Raw genomic sequence first — 22,498 nt, forward strand, 5'->3', positions numbered from 1 at the left:
CCCAGGACCCTGGGATCAGGCCCTGAGCCAAAGGCAGACGCTTAACGACTGAGCCACCCAGGCGCCCCTGTTTATTAATTACTGTAGGCTATCTCTGTGCCATGGATCCGCCTGAGGTGTAAACCCAAGGTCTCCTCGGGTCTTTTCTGAACTTGCACCTTTCTCCAGGCACGTGTAGTCACTTTCTGACTTTGCTTACATATGTAACTGCTTTTGAATACCCTGGGTTTTTTTGTTTTTGTTTTTGTTTTATTTTTAATGTCTGGCTCCCAAGAGTGGAAAAAGAAAATTAAAAGGGAGGGAAAAAAGGGGTGTTAGCCCTTTAAATCCCCCCGCCCCCAAACACACCAGAAGTGACTTCAGCTGGAGGGGGAGAGGTTCCCAACAATGGGAGGAGATGCAGCAACAATGGCCACACACCTCTTTGCACCTCTGTGAAAAGAAGCAACAGTGAGCTGTGGAGCACAGATCCCTGAGAGAGGGCAGTCCCTTTTGCCTACCCTGGCTCCCACATGCTTCATGCCAGCTACTCCCGAAATGTGTGCTCAGCTGCCTGCCATGGGGCTGGAGCAGGGATGGGTGGTTGCAATAGTGCTAAGAGCTGCCCTTGACTGACGTGAATAGCAATGCGCTGTTCAAGCCTTCCCCTGAAGTGGCAAGCCTTCCATAGACTCCAGAGTTCCCGAACAGTTACATGAGACAGAGTCTGCTAATGCAATGGTTGTCTAGGTGGGGAGGCACCTGGTGGGGATTCCCGGTTCCTGGTGTTGCCTACTTTCCACCTTCTTGGAAACCTCTCTTTGGCTTTATTTTGATTAAAATCACATGAACATAGTTGGGAGATTATAGTAGCTATACGAGGTTTATTATGAATATTGGCACATCTGCCCTCATACCCTCCATTAATTATTGCTCCCCAGAGTCAGTCAGTTCCACCCACTTAGTCCATTCATTTGGTATTTACTGCCACATCTCTAAGTAACATGCTGATACTGCTATTTATTGATTTTTTTTGGTTCTAGATATGATCTAGTGATTTCCTGCTGTGGAAAGCAAGGCTTTAGCTCTCTTTTAACCTCGGCCTGCCCCATCACATTTCATTTATGCACGCTCTTCGTTCCTCTGTCTTCCCAGTACAGTTACATCATAATTTCGTTAGACTGCTATTCTGTGTTTGTATCTTTCATGACTTTGTAAATGACAGTCCCCGTTGAGACGTAGAGTAAACTCTGATTGTTTTACCTTTCCCCACTATGTTTTGTTTTCTCTGGAATAAATATTTGTTTTATGTTCTCATTATCTTACTTTTTGACAAACTCATCACTAGTTCAACTCCAATCTCTCAGTTGTGTAAATCCGTCACTGTGTTCCAACATGTTAGGTGTTCTATCAATGTAATCTTCTCATGAAAAAATCTTCTGAGTCTTCTGACGTGTTCGTGTCTGTCCTCTTTGCTCTCTGCACTTGGCACATAGCTGCTGTCTTTGGAATTTTTTTCTCCATCATTTTGGGGATTTCCTTCTTCTCTTCCTTGTATTGAATCTCTTGTTTCCTGTATCGTCTGTTTTCCCAAAGTTTCTGAGAAAGGGTGGGTGGGAGACATTTTTGTAAACTTGAATATCTAAAGTGACTCTATTCTACACCAAAACTTGATTGATGGTTTGTCTTGGGTATAAAATTCTTTATCTAAAGTGATTTCTTTCATCAGAATTTTAAAAAATACTGCTTCATTACATTGTCTTACACACTTGCCTTTGAGAACTATGAAGTCAATCTGATTCTAAATGTTTGTATGTGACATCCTTTTTTCTTTCCCAGAATCTTGTGAGATCTTCCCTTTGACTTTCAGTGTTCCAAAATTTCATGATATGCGTTCGGGAGGGTCTATTTTAATCCATTGTGCTAGAAACCTGAAGAGCCTTTTAATCGAGAATCTAAACAGCTTCTCATCTAGGGCATTTTCTTCTATTATTTCTTTGATTGGCTTCGCCCCTTCCCAGTGACCCTCATCTCCTGGTGACCATGCTTTTGTGCAGTCCCCTCCAATACTGAAAGGGAAGACCTTCTGTTCAGTTATATATTGTAGTAGTGATGATAGGTATTATTTAAAGCTAGTCATTAGACACATTTCAGCCTTTTCCTTGGTCTCTTGGATCACTTTCTGGGGAAAGCCAACTGTCATCTCAAGGAGACACTCAAGCCACCTTGTGAAGAGGCTCACATGATTAGGAACAAAGATCTTCCACCAACAAAGAGAACAAAGTTGATAGTCGTATGGGTGAGCCATCATGGAAGCAGATTCTCCAGCTATAGGCAAGCCTTAGGAAAACTGCAGCCTTGGCCAACGTCTGGTTGAACTTCATGAAAAACCCAGAGCCAGAACCATTCAGCTAAATTACTCCTGAACTCATGGCTGCATAAACTATGTAATCCTCATTCATGAGAGAAAAGCTTGAGAAGGTTCTCAGTACTAGATATCTGTTGTTTTGTTTGTTCAGCGTTTCTTCTTCTGGTGAAATAATATATCTTCTTCTCTGGGGAATCATCTGTGTGGGTTGGATGGGGCTTTTGCCTTCCCCTGACCCCAGTTCAAAAGATGAGCCAGACCTGATCAATGAGACTCCTCACAGGACTTTTTTAGAACCAACACATAGTGAATTATTATTCCGTTCACAGAAGATAGAAGTCTGGAGTGGCTGGTGGTCATCCCAAACTATGTGAAGAGAGCCTTCCTGAGAATGAAGTCAACAGAATAAAGCAGAGCCAGCAGAGAGGCTCTGCTGGAGGGGCGGAATCTAGCCGTCACCACCGTTAATATCACCCCTCAAAACTCCCAGTTACTTGAACCAATACATTTTTTTTGTTAAAAAAAAAAAAGGAGCTCTGTTTCTTTGCAGAACAGTATCTGCCTCTTTCCTGCCTCACTTGTTAAATGTTTTTACTGTAATTGGATGTTTATTTTTTTATAAACATTTTTCTGCACCTATTGAAGAAAGAAGACTTGTGTATGCTTATGTGTAAGTGAAATGAATAACAGCAATAATACAAAGAACAGGAAGGAGGAAATAGGGCTATTTTATTATAATATCTTCTCATACTGCTTGTGAGCAGTAGACTGGTATTTAAAAGTGGACTTAGGGGCGCCTGGGTGGCTCAGTCATTAAGTGTCTGCCTTCGGCTCAGGGCGTGATCCCGGTGTTCTGGGATCGAGCCCCATGTCAGGCTCTGCCACTGGGAGCCTGCTTCTTCCTCTCCCACTCCCCCTGCTTGTGTTCCCTCTCTCGCTGGCTGTCTCTCTCTGTCAAATAAATAAATAAAATCTTTAAAAAAAAATAAAAGTGGACTTAGATTAGTTGTAAATATATATTGCAAACTCTAGGGCAGTTGCTAAAAAAGGCAAAAAATATGCTAAGAAAGGAGACAAAATGCAATGATATAAAATGCTCAGTTAAGACTATAAAAGGCAGAAAGCGAGTGGAAGACAAAAATGGAGACAAGGAACAAAAACAACAAATAGAAGAATGGTAACAAATATGATAGATATTAGTCCAACTATATCAATAGCTACTTTGAACATCAGTGATCTAAATGCACCAATTAAAAGACAGAGATTGTCAGAGTGGATCAAAAAACAAGACCCAAGCATATGTTGTTTACAAGAAACCCATTTAAATGCAAAGATACATATAGACTAAAAATAAGTGAATGGAGAAAAACATACCATGCTAACACTAATCAAAAGAAAGCAGGAATAGCTATATAAAGTTCAGACAGAGCAGACTTCAAAGCAAGGAAAGTTATCAGGGATAAAGAAGTACATTACATAATGATAAGGGGGTAATGTCTTTCTTTATCCTTAATGTGTATGCAACTAACAACAAACCATTGAATATGAAAGGCAAAAATTAATAGGAATGTAAAGAGAAATGGAGGAATCCACTAGCATAGTTGGAAATTTTGCCACCCCTCTATCAGAAATGAACTGAGTCAGCGGCAGAAAATCAGCAAGGGCATAGTTGAACTCAACAACACCATCAATCAACTGAGTATAATGGACATTTATAGACCACTTCATCCAATGGCAGAATACACACTCTTCTCAAGCTCGCATGGAACATTCACCAGGATAGACCATGTTCCGCACCAGAAAACACACTTTCACACATTTAAAAGGGTAGGGTAGAAATCATACCATGTATGCTCTCAGACCACAAGGGAATTAAACTAGAAATTGATAAAAAAAAGATTACCACCAAAAATAGAGATCAAACATTACTCTTCTAAATAACAAAGTAAAAATAAAATCTCAAGAAATTTAAAAATATTTTGAACTAAATGAAAATGAGAACATAACTAGCAACATTTGTAGGATGCAGTGAAAGTGTTGCTTACAGAATAATGTATAGTAATAAATGCATATATTGGAAAAAATAGAAAACTTGAACGAAATGAATACATTTCTGGAACAACATAAATGATAATAATTGGCTCATGTGGAGAATTTTAAAAATAAGTAAATCAACCAACGAGACTAAAAGAAGGTGAATCAGTAACCAAAGCTTCCTACTCTCAAGAGATACCAGGCACCAATGGTTTTACAGGGAAGCTTCATTTCAGAGAATAGAAAAACATACCAATTGTTTCAGATAATAGAAAGAGAAGAAAAGCTATCCAGCTTATTTTATAAAGTACATTAGTCAGGTTTTGCCGTGAGAACACCATGTAACAAATAATACCTTAAAACTCAATGATTTAAAACATCAATTATTTCTAGCTCATTTGTCTATGGATCACTGTGCGCCATATAATTATGTCAGTCAATATAGAAAATATATTTAATAAAATCCAACACTCAATCATGATAAAACAAACAAACCAGATCTCATAGCAAACTGACATTAGAAAATAACATGAAAAGGGATGGCTTTCAAAAACCGATAGCAAGAGTATAGATTACAAAACTGTGTGAAAAACAAAGCAAAAGAAAACAAAAAACAAAAACCCAAAGAACAAACCTCTAGCAATCATTATACTCAATGTTGAAGCTATAGACTTCTTGTTAAAACCAAGAGCAAATCAAGAGTGTTGGCTATAATGGACTCTATTCAAATTGTCCTTGTGGTCCTCACCCCAGTAGATTTGGAGGTGGAAGGATGAGGAATTCTTTGACTGGTGGCTTTTATTTCCCCCATGAAGCATAAGGCAAAGTCATCAGCTGAATGTATGGGACGGGAAGAAGTTGTCAGAAGTTCAGCAAAAGGGAAGGTATTAGCTAATCATCTAGAATGGGAGAGCAAACTTATTTGGGAACCATCCAAGGATTGCCAGGAACAGCTAAATGGCCACTGTGTTTTGTGGTCATGAAGGTAAGGGGGAACCTTCAAGCTAAGGTTTGTGATTTTTCTCCACCAATATTTAGCTGCTCGGGGGTAGGCACAGTGAAATTGCTGGATTTAACCAAGTTAAGGATTTTTGCCAGACAAGTAACGCTAAGCCCCAAGGAAGCTAAGAGTGTTTGAAAGACAGTCATTATAATGCTGATGGATTCTCAGCCAGGTGAAGAGGACTACAAAGACAAAAGCCCGCTGACAGATGGTGAAGAGGTGGTGGGCTCAACGGATCGTAAGTCTCAATGAAGTTGCAGTTCCCTTGAGGGGACATAAAACCTCAGTGCGCTGTTGGCTAAGACTAAACGGTTGTGGTGAGACAGTCTGAGGCTTGTGGTTGAGTTTCAGAGATGCTGCAGTTACTGGGGCTGAACAGGAATGGGGTGACCATCTGGATGGGGATGGCTGATTGGGGGTGGAAGCAAGTTGGAGTTGGAGGCAGGGAGGGCAGGGAACTGGGAGAGCAGGGAGTTAGAGGTGGGGGCTCCATGGATGTTACAGTCTCTTAGAATGAGGTCATGCATTGGGAAACATGAGCCAATAATTGGAATCTTCAATGCAAGAGGGGTAGTGGGTGCAGACCTTATGGTGAGTTGGGGTCAGTGTTACAGGAGCTGGGATTTGGAAGGAAGGTATAAGAAGGCTTGGGGATGTCAGTGGAGGGCAAGGAAAATAGCTACCTGAACTCTGGACTGGTGGAAAGCTGCCTCCACCCGGGACAGCTACGGGGACAGGCAGACTTCTTGGGTGGGGGTGGGGGGGTGGCTAAGGCACACAGGCTAAGGATGTAGTGGAGGTTGCAGGGGTGGGTCTGAGGTGATGAAAGCCCAATGGGAAGGCTTGAGAAGGAAAGAACAGCAGGGGATTGGACAAAGCTGGGCCCAAGAGTGATGAGAGCAGGAAGACCTTTGAGGACATGTGTGATGGCTGAAGTAAATGGGGATTAGCTCGTGTCCCGGGGAAAGCTGGGAGAAGAGAAGACATTTTAAACGACTATCTTGAATCCTTGGTTGGCAGTTTGGGGGTCTGGGGTGAGCGGGCCTTATCAGTTCAAATGAAGGCAGATGGTGGAAGTTGAGCTGGTTTTGAGGGAGGTTCCCTCAGGGGGTCCTGAGGGAAGTTTCCAGAAAGAGGCAGCAGTGGGGGCAGGACAACTCCCTGGAGGAGAGTGTGGGTCACAGGCTCAACTCAAACTGCACCTCTTCAGACTGTAGTGGCTTCAGAGAGCCGCAGCCTCAGGGGGCAAGAGTATCTGGGCAGAGATGACATCTACAGGAGATGGTTTAACCAGGAAGCAGTGTTTGTCCCTTTACTCCTGCTCATAAACAACAGGTTTCAGGAGTTCTGCTTTCTTGGGCTGGGCTCAGAGGAACCATCCTGGTGGGCCCCATGAACACTAGTCTCAAGGAGCTCCCTCAGGCCAAGGCTGGGGTGTGAAGGCCCTAAACAATGGTGGGTGCTAGCCCTCCCCCAGGTCCTGAAGATGGGCTGAGAAGCTTTTCCTTCCACACCCTTCTAGGGTACCACCCTGAACCCCATAAGGAGCTACCCTGGGCACGGTTGGCATCTTTGCCCCACCCAAACAACCCTGCGAGGTAGGGGTGAGGATCTCTACGTTGCCAGTGCAAGCAGCTTGCTCAGTGTCCCCTAGCAAGGGGCAGATCCTTGAGACCTCAGAACCTGTGCTCCTCGCATGGCATCCCTGTCTCCCATTTGGTTCTTCTTGTACTTATGGGGCATCAACCATGGCAGCGAGAAACCCAGGACACCTAGACACAGGAGGATCGTTTCACGGCCCGGGTTGTGTTCCAGATCACTTCCGAAATCCCCCGCCCTCAGATCTGACTTCATAAGCTGAGGGGTGGAGTCCAAGAGTCCCCATTTGTACTTGAAGAATATTCAGAAATGACAATTCTAGTTCTCATTTGTGTGGGGCCCTCGTGGGCCACCAACAGCCGGAGGAGACAGGTTTCCCTTCTAGGCAGCCCAGAGAAGTGGACTGGTCTAGCTTTGGTGACTTGCCGCTGACTCTGCCTGAGGCAGGGGGGGACAGGCCGCTCAAGGACGGCTGCACCACTAGACCAGCTGCAGGGGCAGGAGGTGGGAGTCCCGGGAGGGAGACCTGGGGAGGTGGCTCTGGGGAGGGGGCATCCTGGACAAAGCTCTCCCCTTGGCCTAGGAGTGCCAGAGAAGGCTTCCGGGAGGAGTTTCGATGTCAATGTGAAGGAAGAATCCGGGCCGGTGGAAGGTGGCTGGGAAGTGAAAGCCACACACAGAGGGACAGCCGAGGGCTCAGGTACCAGTCTGTGCGGAGGACCCTCCATGTGGGGGAAGGGGCTGGCCAGGGGCTGAGGCCGGGAGCTTGCTGGGCCAAGCCGGGGCTGGGCTCTGGCTGCAGTCCGCCTCCGTTGTTAGCTGTGCTCCCTTCCACGGCTGTAGCAGCAGTGGGAGAGGCGGGTGGAGGGCAGGACTGATACAGTCACTGAGCCCGCAAACCTGGGGTACTGCTTTAGCCAGGCCTTCCCTGCCCACCCCCCAACCCCTGCCCCCCACCCTGAGAAATCCGCCTTGAAGCCTCCAGGGAAAAATGGTCCCTCCTACTCTTCCAGAGTCTGTGGCTGGTCTATACATTTAATTGACATCAGATGAACAGGAGGAAAAGACCAGTTTTCATTACATAGGTGTGTACAGTCAGGAGCCCCACAGACATAGGCGACTCAAAAGGTGACCAGTCAGTTGCGGCTTATATACCCTCATGAGTAAGCAAGGGACAGGGACCTGGGGCTTCTGGAGGGGAAGGAGGCAACTCCGGGGAAGGGCTGAGGAGGAAGTGTGAGGAAAGGAAGCTTGCCCAGCTTTGCAGATAAATCTTCCAGTGAAGAACTTATCTCTGGTAGAGGTTCCCTTCTTCGCACTGAAAGGGAGACACGGTGACAAATCGTGCTTTCCTTTACCCTACGAGAGGGTAAGGAAATTCTATGGTGTTTTCAGAGCTTCTCCTCTGTGGCTTCTCAGAAGAGGCAGCTCAGAATGAGCCTTATGCCAGAGGGCATATTTCGGGGTGGCAAATTCTGCTCCCGTCAGGTCTCTTTGCCCTCCCGCTGCCCCTTGCACGGAACAATTTCTACAGAATAAAGCGGGGTTTCTTAAGTCTCAGTCCATCTGGATGGAAGGAGTTATTCCCTGTGTTCAATCCCGAGAGCCTTTAACTCCAGCCAAGGACCTGGCCTGCTCTTCTTCCTCTCAGAGGTGGCTGGGGACCACAGTGCCCTCTGGGCAAAATAAAAAGGCAGATTAAAGAATTACAACCTTAAATACACACACACACACACACACACACACACACACACACACACTCTCTCTCTGAAAAAGAAAAGTCCAAGAACAACAGGAAGCTGAACAGGAAGTTCCCAGAGAAGATGAAAATATTTGAGAGTCATGCTGAGTGCAGAGGCTGAGGGCAGAGGGGATGGCAGGGACGCACGGCCGTGGAGGTGGTGGTCCGTGCCACCCCGGCCTGCAGCAGGATGCCCCTGGACCCGCTGGCCGGGCCCTGCCCCCTCCCAGGGGCTCCTTAATCGGGCACGTGTACACGCAGATCTGCGTACGCACGACAACTTGTCCACGTGCTCGCCCAGATCTGCCGGTGCAGGCTCACGCACACATATGCCCACGCCAACGACTACGTGTGCACGGTGGACCTACTCATGCACCAGATGCAGAACGACAGGCGCTCAGAGACACTTAGTGTGCAAAGCTGGAAAGAAAGTGAAAGACTCTAGGCTCTTGGTCTCACTTGCTGTGTTCGGCCACCTCTCTCACAGGCACCCAGGCTTCTGAGGTGTTTGGGGCCTGAGAGGTTTCTCACTGGCATGACCCCCCATCCCCCAGGGCAACCCTCCTTGGACCGTCTCCTAGCTCTAGCCTTCAAGACCTGTCATTCTCAAGCTTCTTGATCTCAAGATCCTTCTATGCTCTTGAAAATTAGGAGGACCCCAATGAGCCTTTATTAACGTGGGTTACATCTCTTAATGTAGTGGCATTTTTTTCCGTTTCTAGAAATCTCTTTCATGTGCAGCTTTATGGAGGACAGCTGGATTCTCACACATGCTTCCGCATGAAGTCTCTTTTGGGTGAAATACATGAAGAAAATCCAGTATCACAGAGATAGGTCGGAAAAGAGAGAGCCTCATGGATCCCCTCTTAGGCAGCATCTGACATGTCTCCCAATGACCCCCACCCCCTGATCTCCATGCCCTTGTGGAATCCCCTCCACTTGCATGTGGGATGGACCTGGTGATTTGCTTCTAAGGAATACATAAAACAAAAGCGATGGGATGTCACTTTGAAGATGACATCACAAAGATGGTGGCTTCCACCTTGAGTGCCCTCTCTTGCTTTCGTTCTGGGGGAAGTGAGCTGCCATGATGTAAGTTGCGCTGTGGGGAGGCCTGCCCAGCAAGGAACTGAAGAGGGCCTCTGGCCGATATCCTGAGTGATGAACGCAGGCCTGCCCACAACCACAGCAGTGAGTTAGAAGCAGACCCTCCCCTAGTTGAGCCGTCACATGAGACTGCAGCCCCAGCTGCCAGCTTGACTGAAGCTGGTGGAAGACCCTGAGGAGAGGTTTCTAGCTAAGCCACGCCCGTGTTTCTGACTTTCTGTGAGTTACTATGAGGTAATGTCTGTTTTTAAGCTGAGTTCTGAGGTGTCTGAGTACACAGCAATAGATTACTCAGAGACTACACCTCATGAAAAGATCTTGGAGACCCCAGGAGTCCTCAGACCTCACCTCCTCTAGACCCATCTATCTTCACCTGTCCTAGTGGATTTTCCCCGTCAGTATCTGCTCTTCCTTCAGTGTCCTGCTCTCAGCGGATATGGGGAAGAGGGCTGGTCAAGGAAGCAGGCCTGTGTGGGGGCCTAGGGACAGGTAACGTGCAGGGAGGTGCAGGGCATTGCCTGTATGTGAGGTTGCTGCTCCCTGATGGTGGACTCCTGGGCACCGTGCAGTTAATAAAGGATGAGCTTCTTAATTCAGTTAATGATGGGAGAATGGGAGCCAGTTTCTAAAGAGTGGTTTGTTCCCCTCACAGCCAGTCTACACTCTACCCACTGCCATCCCCGTGCCCTCTGGGAAATCAAACTGTGAGCTTGAAGCTCCTGTGAGGGGCCCTGGGTGGTCTTCATCCCAAATCACCCTGTTTCCTTTACCATTGGGGTCAACACAGACAGCCAGAGTCCTGAACTGCTGGCACCACAGCTCTTTTCACAGATGGAAAAGCTGAGGCAGGAAGAAATATTAGTTGTACCTAATCAGGGACCCACCATCTACGGTGGAACCAAAAAACCAAGGTTCAAATGGAGGAGGGAATTCCTTGAACCCTCATCTACCACATGGAACTAGAAGTGCCAGATCTCTTGCACCCTCCTGACACCGATGATGACGACGCCTCCTGTCCTAGACCGCCTCAGGCTTTCCCCGTGGGCATGCACCATGGAGGATGGGGATCTCACGGACCATCTGTGCATTCCGTCCCACCGCAGAGGAACCCACGGAGACCCTGGCCCAGGAGGTGATGTGACCAACCCAAGGTCACCCGGCAAGTTGGAGACAGCACTGGAGTTTCAGACAAGGCTCCCACTCCCCTCCCCCTGCCTTCCGCCCCTCACCCCCAATCTGATTAGAGCTTCATGTGTGAGGCCTACCTCCTCAGTGGATAAGGAGGCCAGCGAGCATTCGAGTTGGGTCTGTGGCCAGGGCGAGGAAGCGAAGCCGTGGTTAGTACTAAAGGTTAGTTCCTGACAAGGTCAAGTTTAGAGGGTGAGTGTGTAGCCAGGACGAGGAAGAGAACCATAGGAAAGGACGAGGAAGTCAGGCTTTGTTGGGGGCCAACCAATCTCTGCCGGGGTTTAGAAGTCCGTCGGGTGGGGGTGGGCGAGAGGTGAGCCTGAGGCGGGGGTGAGGGCTCCGTCTCTGGCGAGAGGCTCACGAGCCGCTCTGGGGCCTCACGTGGCATCCGTGGCGTCCCGAGGGCTCTGGCCTCGTCCGGAACGACCCGCGTCCTGAGCTGGGGGTGAAGACGTTAGCTCTGGCGCCGGGCGCAGAGGGGCTTGGGAGTGGCACCGAGAGGCTCCCGCTGTCCAGGCTGGGGGCTGGGGTGGCCTTGCGTCCGGGGCTGTGCTCGGCAGCTGGCCTGGGACGCAGACCCTGCGCGAAGGGCGCGCAGTGACTAAAGAGACTTCAGACCCTCGGAGGCATTTCCTGTTTTCCAGTGAACTGCAAACTGGCTTCCTGCTTAGAATAGTCCATAGGGAGGGGTTCTTCTTCTGGTGCTGGGAGGGGTGTCTGCGGGTGAGGATGCAGGCTCTGCTGGGCTCAGGGACCGGCTCTCGGGGCCCTGCTGGGAGGCGGTGGCACGGGGCGAGGGGTGGGGCAGGACAGAAAGAATTCCCAGAGGCCTCTGCCCTGTTTCCTGGCTGTGCCTCGGCGTTCACATTCACCGCTCTCCCAGAGAGCAACGCAAGTCTAATTCCATCTAACAATTGTGTCTTTTCACACGGACGTGACATTTCTCTGGGAAAAAAAAGCAAAAAGGATGCAGGACCTGTGTGAGGGCAGGGACCAGGAGCCCCACGGGTACAGCCGGGTCTTTGGCCCCAACTAGACGCAGATTCAAATGGCAGGCTTGAGTCCCGCATCTGCAGGCGGCCGGTTGTGTGGCTTGGACAACTTCCTGACCTCGCTGAGCCTCAGAACCCTCATTTCTCAAGCTGGGGACCTAATCACCATCTCCTCGGTGGCACAGTGTCCGCCCGGCCCACGGCAGGCACGCCGGAAGCCAGCCTCCTTCTCTCCAACTGAGCACAGCAGCGAGAGGGGTACTTGGGCAAGAGGACGAGGCACGTGTGTTCCCACAGCAATCCAGTTTGCTCCCCTGCAGCCAAAATGCTCCCGGCTGCTGCTGCTGACCCTTCCCAGATGCCCCCCGGCCCCCGGCCCCTCCTCTCCACACCCGCAGGCACACCCTGGTCTGCCAGCTCCCCACGCCGCTCCTGGATCTCTTCATTGCCTCAGTGGGCGGGGCAGGGGGGATGATTTGGGAGGACAGACTTTCCACCCTGCCTTTGGCTGCATTTAGTCTCCCCCCCACTCCACCCCAGCGTCCGCACAGGATACAGATTGCACACCCCCACGCACACCCGGGATGGGTGCGGTGGAAGACAGGGCCAGTTCAGCAAGCACATCAGCAGGGACCACGACTTTTCAGGAGGTGCTGGCCAGGACAAGTCTGATTCGACCCCCACCATGGGCCCGAGCTCCAGAGGATGCGCGGCCTTCGCTCAGCGGGAGGGCGGCAAGGGAAGGTGGGGAAGGGTCATCCAGTGGCCCCTGCTCTGATTTCATCTGCCGTCCTTGTGTCACCACTGCCACCTCTTAGTGAACAGAACCCACTAGAAGCGGCCCTCAGGAACGGATCCCCTTAGAGCAGCTAGAATCCCCGGAGGTGATAAGCACGGAGTCACTGGGGCTTACGCAGGTGTCTTTGTCAAGGGACCAGGCTAGCACATCTTTAATGGTACCTTGACTTACAATTTAAAAAAAACAGTTTAGCCCTACAATCTGGACCTCCATTTGCACTCCTGCTTCCAATGTTTGGGGTGGTCTTGATCTTCTTACACATTATATGATTCCCTTACTGGTCATATTTATTGTTTATTGTCTGTCAAGACCCTAACCCCACAGAAGTTCTGTAAGGACACCGATTTTCATCTGTTTTGCTTACTGATGTCTCAATGAGTGGCTGGCACATGGCAGGAACTCTATGAACATTTGTGGGATAAATGAGAGAACGGGAGTTCTGCATTGTCTGTCCCATGTGTAAATACTTTGTCCTGTCTGAGCACACATCACCTGTCACTGGGTCTGACAATTTGGGCAACCATCTGTAGAATGGGCTTAAGAACACAACAGTTTCACGGAGTCGTAAGGACTAAGTGAGTTATGTAATTTCTGACCTTCGGTTTCCTTATCTATAAAAGGGATAAATGGAGTATTAACTACCATAGAAACTACCAACGACCTGAATCATGTGATTTTTGTGAGGCTTAAATGGATTACTTAGGTTAAGTGCCTCACACAATGTCTGAAACAAAGAAGGATAATACGGGTGAAACTTAAATAATTAATGGCCCGAAGAAGGAAGCACAGGGACACCTGGGTGGCTCAGCCGTTAAGTGTCCGCCTTCGGTGCCGGTCATGATGGGATCGAGCCCTGCATCGGGCTCCCTGCTCATTGGGGAATCTGCTTCTGCCTCTCTTCCCCACTCAGGCTTTCTCTGTCTCTCTCTCAAATAAATAAACATCTTAAAAAAAAAGTTAAAAAAAGAAGAAGGAAACATAATGGTGAGATTCTGCAGTTAGTGCCCAGCAAGGGGCCCCCTCGGAGCCTCGAGAGCCGTGGACGGCCGCCTGCTCCCACGGGCAGAAGGCCTGAGAAGCAGTAAGGTTTATGACAGTTTACTTGGCGTTTGGGTTCTAGAACTGACGCTGACCTGATCTCAGTCCTCGGGCAGCCAACTACGGGATCCCATCCGAAGCAGAGTGGGCCGTGAGACCTGCCTGTCCTGTCATCCACAAGGACAGCGCTCTGCTGAGGGCCGGGCCGGGCTCTCTAGAGACTGTCCCAGCTGCAGAGGCCGTCAGGCCACTCTGCAGGATTCGTGTGACCCTGACAATGTCACGTCGAGAGACGAAGTCGCAGCATTGCCCTGGACGTCGGGTCCCCCACCCCAGCCCCCCGGCGCCACCCCGAGCTGAGCGCGGTCTGGTGCTACTGCGCTAAGCACCCTCGCCACGGACGCCCTCGCCGCAGACGCTTCTGCTCAGCACTAGCCGGCGGGGAGACAGTTCCGCTCGGAAAGATAAAAACACAACCCAAACGGACCGACGGCTTGGTTCTGCTTCTCCACTGAGACCGTGTGCCCATTTTTATATCCGCCCACTTCTATATTCTATACATCTTCGCCCTCATGACGGTTACGCAGCAGCTCGGGGTGTTGAGCCCACGCTTCCCTCTGAGCCTCGGCGCTTCTGCAACAGGCACGTGACCACGCGCCAGGAACACGCCGCAGCGGAAGCCCTCCCCGCGCGACACAGAGCTCGGCTGCAAAGACGCGGCCTCGTCCTGGGGAGCACATCCCCCCTCAGTGGACAGAGGGAGAAATCACAGCGAAGAAAGAAAAATCGAGATGCCAAATGAGGAGACAACTCAACGAGCACACACACATACACACACACACACACACACACGGAGTGTAATTCGAGGATGGAAAGGCTTTGAAGACAAGTGCTTTTCTACGATCCATGGAACAAACTCAGTTGTTCGAGCAGCGTGGCCACCCTGCACCATGCAGTTTGAACATATCCCAACATTTTGAATTTCACAATAAAGTCTTCTTAAGGTTGCCATTCATTTCTCATGTTTTATTATGTCCCTTTCAATGAAGTCTCTCTTCTATTTTTCATGATTTTTACCTTTGACAGCAAAATCGCCTTATGGCTAGTTAGGGGTGCAGAGGCTCGTGGCAAGGTTGCTTACTGCCAAACTACCTGACCCAGCCGAGCGGCCACCCGGAAGGCCCTTCCCTGCCCTTTGCCCTCTCCGCAGCCTCGACCTCCTTCAGTGCCCATTCACCACAGCCTCTTCCAGGAAGCCTGCCAGGATCACACACACCTAACCCCCTTTCCTCTGGACTTCGCCGGCATCATGTACAGGGCTTATCTCTGTCTCTCTGGTCTGCCTTCTGCTGCTCCCCTGCCTGGGCCTGTCACATCTGCTGGTTGTAAGTTCCCTGAGTGCCAAGACCTTGTCTACACTTGTGTTCCCTTCCTGCCCCAAAGAGGCTCCTTCACAGGTGGGGTGGGCTGTGTAGGTGCCCCCGGAGAGCTGAGGGGCAGGGTGTCTGGAGGATGAGGGGAAAGAAAGCAGAGCGAGGACAGGAGAGCAAAGCAGTCATCAGTAGACCAGGCCACGCTGCCCGCGATGCAGGCCGGGCGCTGGTCAGGGACAGAGTGCCTTGGGGAAGAGAAAGAACGGCCACAGTCTAGAAGTGGTGCTTTGGAACCTTTTATCTCGCTGACCTTCCACAAGAGGACTTGGAGGTAGTAGGTCTTGTTATCACCATTCAATGAATGTGGAAACATGGTTGAGAAAGACACAGCTGCTTGCCTGAGCGGAAAACGCGAAAGCCAAACCTCTCGTCGCGGACTCTCCCTGAACCAATTTTTGTGATGCATTTCCCTGGGTTCTTTTTGGTGATCTCAGTGGCTGCCAGAGGGGGAGGCTTAGCTGCTCCCTGAGGACCTCACAGGCCACGTTCTGAGACACACGGACATTTTATCAGCAAGCAGGCGCGGAAGAGTCTTGTGGCTGTTGAACAAGTTCCATGAAGTTCCAGCTCTGTCAGTCTGGGTGTTTCCAATAGTGCCTTGAAGGAAAGGTCCATCCAGGTCAAATGTGACCCCGTGCCAGCCACAGACGAGGCTGCTGTGGGAGTTTGGGAACCAAGGCTCCACCAGGACAGCAGAGGGACATGGGCAGCTTACGGGACCCACCTGTGCCATCCTCAGGGGTGAAGGACAAAAGTCATCCTAGGGGTTGTCTGTGTGTGTGTGTGACAATTTTTATTGACAAACAATACACACAGACAGAAGTCCACCACACAAGGGCACAGCTCAGTGAATGATCACACAGAGAACACAGCTGTTCGCAGCTCCCAGCTCAGAAAACAACACTCACGCACATCCCAGATGCTTTTGGGGGCCCTCTTAGTCACGACGTCCCCTCCCCACAAGGGCAACTGCTAGCCTGACTTCTAGCAGCACCGATGATCTGTTCTGCGACTCGACACAGATGGAATCACACAGTCTGCCCTCCTTTGCGCCTGGCTTCTTAAACTCGACGGTACGTTGAGATTCCGCTATGTTGTTGCTCGTAGCTGTACATCACCCGAGGCTCTCCAGTGTTCTATTCTGCAAATACGCCACGATGCATTTCTTAGTCTATGGGTGATAGACTGTTCTGTGGAGTCAAGGGTATTCGTGTTCGGCGTAAGACTTTTAGTCGTCTTTTTAGTAGCAAAACTTTTTCAAAGTGGTTGTACCATTTTATACTCAAAGCGGAAATGCAGAAGTTCCATCTGTTCCACATCCCTAATAAAACTTGATAATGTCTGCCTTTTTTTTCCTTTTTAATGTGTGCCTTTTTATGTAGTCATTCTGGCAGGTGTGAAGTGGGATCGCACTGATTCACATTTGCACTGCCCCGAGTACTAGGGAAGTAGAAGGCTAGTTCTTCCATTGTTTTTTGCTTTTAAATGTGGAGATTTGTCTTTAAGTATCTTTGACCATCTATTATCTCAAATATCACCAACGTCACCTTTCTAACATTCTTTATGCTGGTTAACAAGCCACCATTTTCCTTGAGAAAATATTTTCCTGGAATCCTTTATGCTAGTGACAAAACCTCCAGGTGTTGATGGGAGATAAGAGGGAGCAGCAGCACTTGTGGCAGGCTTCTGGAAAAAACAAACACTATTCGATCAGCTGTCCATCCCTGGAGGAGATACTCCAGACTGGCACAGCTGCTCCATCCTTCAAGTATTGCTTACAACCGACGTACCCTAAGTGTAGTATCATCGCCGAGGCTAAAGTACTCTCATGTAAGAAACAGATTTCATCACGGGGCGTCTAGCCTTCTTTCCACTCCACCTGTGCCACTGCAAGTGTTAGGACAACACATGTCAGGTGGCTCGGTCATCTTATCACACAGGGATCTTTAGGCTGCTAGCCCAAGCGCTGGACTCTACTCAGGTGTAAGGGGATGCAGAAGGGGCAATGTGCGCATCCATTCCACGAGGAATCTGTTAGGCTGGCAGGTTCTCAAGTCAAGGGCACAGCCACCCAAACAGGCTCCCCCGAAGCAGCTCTGGAGCCATCTAAGCCTCGCCAGGAACCACTGTCCACGGCTTCCTGGGACAGATCGATCAGTGCCTGGCTTTCTCTCCTGGACCGTGGCTGCGGGTGGGGAGAGAGGTTCCACACCAGGGGTGCTGACCTTCCTTATCGCTTCCATGGGATTTGTGGAGTACATAGATTTGGGAGGATGAGTTCCCTCATCTGCCGGACTTTGGAGCTCTCCCTTCTGGGCCACCAGGCATGGAGGTGTAGGCTGCAGATTTCATTCAGTGAAATGCTTGGAGATGTCTTCTGACCTTCCTCAAACAGCTCCTTTTATTTCTTCTTTTATTTAAATTAATCAGACAGAAAAGCTGGTGAGATGTTTGCTTTTCCTTGGTCACTTACCTAGACACTTGCCTGAATCAGGGAGGAAACTAGGTGCTACATACAGCTTTCCCGCTGAGGGGGGTCTGGAGGTCCACGCTACATCTCCAGGCAGGCACGAGACGTTACTGGGGGGAGACGGAGAGTACGTTCGGGATGACCTACCACAGTCATTGGCGGGCTTATGAGGAAGCGCTTTTGAGGGCTGAAAGGGTGATGGGCTGACCATCCCTTCACCTGAGGATGACAAATAATAAAACTGCAATCATCCCCACAACTCTTAAGGGAGACAGAGTTTTGGCTAATTGAAATTTCTGGTATACTCAAAGGCGTCCTTCTGAGTTTCAAATATTCTTGAAAAATCTGTGTGGGAGAAAGAAGAGGGGGAGCCTTGCAGAACCAGCAGTGTGACAGAAAGGAGGCCCAGAACGAAGGAGGAATCGGGGAGCCCAGGAGCCACCATGATGGCCATGCAGCGGAGGCGGTCACGGGCTAACGCTCAGAGCCCCAGCGGTCAGTCGTGCTCCAGGCCCAGCCTGCAAGGGGCTCCCAGTCTATGCGGAGTTTCCTGGACTCCAAAGACCCGAAGCTCTGAATGGCCAGTTGGAACCTGAGTCCTGACGAGGCTTGAATGGACGTTGGCTTCACAGAGGTTCAGCGTTTGCTTCTCTAGAAAGACAAAGACGTGGGTGCTGCCTGCTTTGCTCACCCATCTTCCAGCACTCCCAAACAGACTGGGCAGTTTCACTCCACGCCCAGCCAGTCCAGAGCCACGTCTGATCTACTCAAGCCCTCTCCACGCCTACGGTGGTAGTTCCAGAAGCTTAGAGGCAAGGGGTGAGCCAATATGGCCATGGGCATCCTTCATGCATCTCCAAAGGGCAAGGCGAAAGCGGAAACCACGTCTAGGTTTCGGAATTTGGAATCTCTAACGTGCAAAGGGCACAAAGCTTCATTGGTGCCACCCTGCCCCTCACACAGGAGGTAAAAATGCTCATTGGAGCCCAGAAATAAGATTTAACGCCATTGTATTTATTAGGTTCTGAAACAATACACATTCACATCCTTTTGAATACAGTACATTTGGCACAATAATGTTTACAATGAAATAACACTAATGAATGGCAAGAGATTAAAATTACATCCAGAAAGGAAAAAAAATGTACAAATAAAGCATCACAATACAAAAAAACCCCTAAAATTGAATACATTTTATATTTAGCCAGAATTATTTTGCACATAATTTAAAAAGAGGTAATTTTTTAGCCTTTTTTTTTAAAGCAAGAATGCATTTTTTTTCACCTTTGGAGGAAAAAAAATGATGTTTCCACTTCACAAAGTCCATAATGAGAGAACACAGGAGAACAGCTATCCTTCAGATATTTTTTTTGGCATTTTTTTTTTTGCACTCAAGAGCTGGATAGATTAGAAAGAAATGTAACCGTGTGTCCGCTTCCTAAGCTTCGTGAAAACTGAAAGGAAACAAAGAATGCTCAAGGAACACACAAGTTTTTTTTTCTATAGACGACGTGGGATTTGAACCTGCCCGGTGAGAACTTGGTCAGCTCCGGCCCCAAGCAGGGGGCGTCCCAGCCAGCCCAGCTCTGGTGCTGCAAGGGGCGCCTCTGGGCCAGGCACCCCGCGAATGACTGCCTGGAGATGCCAGGTGGAATGTATTGTTTGACCTTCCAGCAAAAATGCCAGTTGTCCCGTGGGAAGGGCCCAAGCCCTGCTGAGAAGGGAACACCACCGAGGCCCTGGTGCAGGCCGTTTGGCATTAGAGCTTGCTTGGTCGTTCCAAGTTCATCGTGGTGAAGGAAGCAGAGGAAAGACAGAGCAGTAGTGACGCAAGGGTAGGATGGGCAGTATTGTCATGTCTTCTTAAAAAATGAGATGATGCCACCATGAAGATGTTTCTGTGCTTGTACTCAACTCCAGAAGACAGTCTCTCCCCAGTAGGTCAAGTTACCGAAGATAAATTAAGTTAATCTACTGTTTCTCATCACTTCACTGGTACGCCAAACACACAAATTGATATAGCATAATATTTGAAATTATCGTAAGAACAGATAATAATTACACCTGAGTTTTTAAAAATTAAAAATGAAAGAGAACTGAAGGTCATCGTTAGTAACAAAGGCTATGACGGGCCAGATGCAAATATGGACACCAACTGCCTAGGGGCTCGAGCTAGTCACCGGCCAAGCTTTGAAACCACCATCGGAAACATTCCTTTCCCTTCCCCATCTCTATCAGGGCGTAATAGAGCACAGGAGAACTATATGAGAGACTTAATATAGCTTAATATATGTTGACATCTTTTGAAATAAACCAAAATGAAATAAACGATACAAAGGGCTCCTCCCTGCCCTCGAGAAAGAAAGAAACACACCTTATCTCTCGGTAACTTGAACCAATGCGCTTACAGAGTATTGCACCTGGACATTATTATAATTATTCTTTCATAGACTAAAGTTTTATAATATGCCTGAACATGCAGCAGTTGATGCCTCTAAATTCAATGAATCAATTCCACAGGCCTTGCAGCAAACACTATATACAAAAATCTCAAATGTACAAAAGGCAAAAAGCTTCATTAGTGCCACTTTGCCACTCACAAGTATATATATTTAGGGGCAGCTGGGAAATCCACGTGCAACAGCTGGAATGGATTCCATTCCCTGCTAAACCAGTTCAGTAAAATAGATAATCAAATGACCTCCGGGAAACATATACACAAAGCCACAGAGAACCCTTGGAAATCGAAGAATGGAACACTGTTAGCAATATCTACAGAGGTAACATCACATCCAGGAAATCGTGTCCGCACGAGTTGCCCCGGCATGGCACACAGAAACAACTCCAAGTACAGCCGGCCACGTTGTCAGTTTGCAAACAAGTCGCTCGTCCGTCTCTGGATACCCTCCACATAACCCCTGCTTAGCCTCCCTCTGCTCGGCTCGAGAGCAGAGAGTTCGTATTTCACTTTACACGCGTAATGTCTAAAGACCACGACACAGTAGTACTACCATTTTCGCAGAAGTGCGCAAAAAGAACACGTGGGTTGCAGGAAATAAATAGTGTGCTGGGCACTTAGAACGAAACCGGAAAGAGAATCTGGGAGCGAGCTTGACTAGAACCTCAGGGTCTGGGCCATGGCCGCGGTGGCCTCTGTGTTCCGGCAGAACTTGAAGACTGAGGAGCGCTACTCGTTTCCTTCTCTCTCGATTCGTCCAGCCCCCACGCGCCACGAAAGCGAGAACAGCATCGACCTCGGACGGCTGGTTTCTCATTGTCTATTAGCCCTTCAGTAGCTACCTGCATTAATATTGGAATTTATATCTTTTGGCCAATCAGAAAGCCAATTTGCTAATATATTTTTCAAATGTTAATCGAGTTCAAAAATCAAATTTCTTTTTCTACAAAGAGGGATTTCTTCCACGAGATACATGCTCTCGCAACGTTGGCATGCCCCAAAGCTAACACCAAAGCAAGCGGCAGTGAGCCATTCCAGAGCAAACCGACACAGGGAGCCCACCCGTGCAGCTCGCCCGCTGTCTCCTTCATGGCATGCCCCCAGGGCGCCCACCCCCAGGCCTGAGAAGCACCCGACTCTCCAGGACAGAAGGGCAGAGGGTGGCAGGTGAGGGGAAGAGGGGGGAAGAGAGGCGACAGTTGTCAGGACCCTCTGTCCAACAGCAGAGCCAGGGTCTTCTTGTTTGCTTTTCTTGTTGCTCTTTGAAGGAAAAGAACTGAAGTTGCGTCACTGCCGGGAGCCCCCGAGGAGGGGAGACAGGCTTGCTGACAGACCGAACGCTCAGTGCGTCCAGCTGCCCGCTCACCGCACGACTGGTGAGACAAGGACCAAGAGTGCCTTCTGGTCCCCAGGAAGAAGAGGGAGGAGCCGGCCTGGGGTAAGGGAACGCAATAAATAGAGGGCAGACGAGGGACTGGGGCTCTGGAGAACAGGAGAAGCAGTTCAAGGCCTTCTGAGCCTCCAGAAACAGGACTCTTCTCGGCACCCTTCCTGCAGCATCACCAAACTCCCCTGGAGCAGCTTCTCAGGGCATCAGGTCTTCACCAAAGTAGGAGAAGCCTTTGAACTCCTCCTGGTTGATCTGCTTCACAATTGCTTCGTCCACGAGCGTGAGGACTGGCTCTTCCCGGGTAAAGTCTTGGTCAAAGTTATTGACGTCTCTTTTGGTTTTCTGCGAGAAGAAAAGAGAAAGCACTGACTCCAGGCTGACCTTGCTCCCCAGGGCCCCCCACGGAGAGTGGGCATCACACCGACCAGCCTCTCACCAAAGCAGGCTGCTCGCTACTGCGAGCAGACCCAGGGCTGCTCCGATGAGGTCACGATGGATGGCCCCAGGACCAGGAGGTGGCAGAGGACTTAGAGAGGAAGAATGAGTCCAGGTGAGAGGGAAGAAGGGGTGAGTGGGGATGATGGAAAAGCAGGGAAGTGGGATTCCCACAGACTGTTGTGTGGGGGTGCAGTGTGTGTGTTTGGGAGAGTGGGATACAGAGTTCTCACCTCACACTTCCCCTCCTAGTCTACCCCTCTGGCTCCATCGAGACCTCCATCCCTGTGACCCAGGGAACACACTCGAATCTCCCTCCCACAGAGTCTCCAGTGGTCTTTCTTCTCTAGAGGTAGACCTCCCTAACCTTGCCAGGTCTGCTCCATAGGACATCCTCTAAATAGGAGAATGAATGGGGGGCTGCGGGGTGGGGGGGAACCGTCTTCTGGGAAGCCTGCCTCCAT

The 22,498-nt window shown here is 49.4% G+C and overlaps 1 protein-coding gene across 1 annotated transcript in view; it reads right to left on the bottom strand.

The window, feature by feature from the left end:
* Positions 1-18,744: 18,744 nt before the first annotated feature.
* The window catches only part of PRKCE (protein kinase C epsilon), a 512,271-nt gene continuing 508,517 nt past the window's right edge, over positions 18,745-22,498 (bottom strand). Inside the window, exon 15 of the mRNA XM_040623514.1 lies at positions 18,745-21,941. Coding sequence (XP_040479448.1) covers positions 21,795-21,941 — 147 coding nt within the window. The 3' untranslated portion in view covers positions 18,745-21,794. The remainder of the gene's footprint in view (positions 21,942-22,498) is intronic.

This window comes from Ursus maritimus, unplaced genomic scaffold (genome assembly GCF_017311325.1).
Source record: "Ursus maritimus isolate PB19 unplaced genomic scaffold, ASM1731132v1 scaffold_6, whole genome shotgun sequence".
Taxonomy (NCBI): Eukaryota; Metazoa; Chordata; class Mammalia; order Carnivora; family Ursidae; genus Ursus; species Ursus maritimus.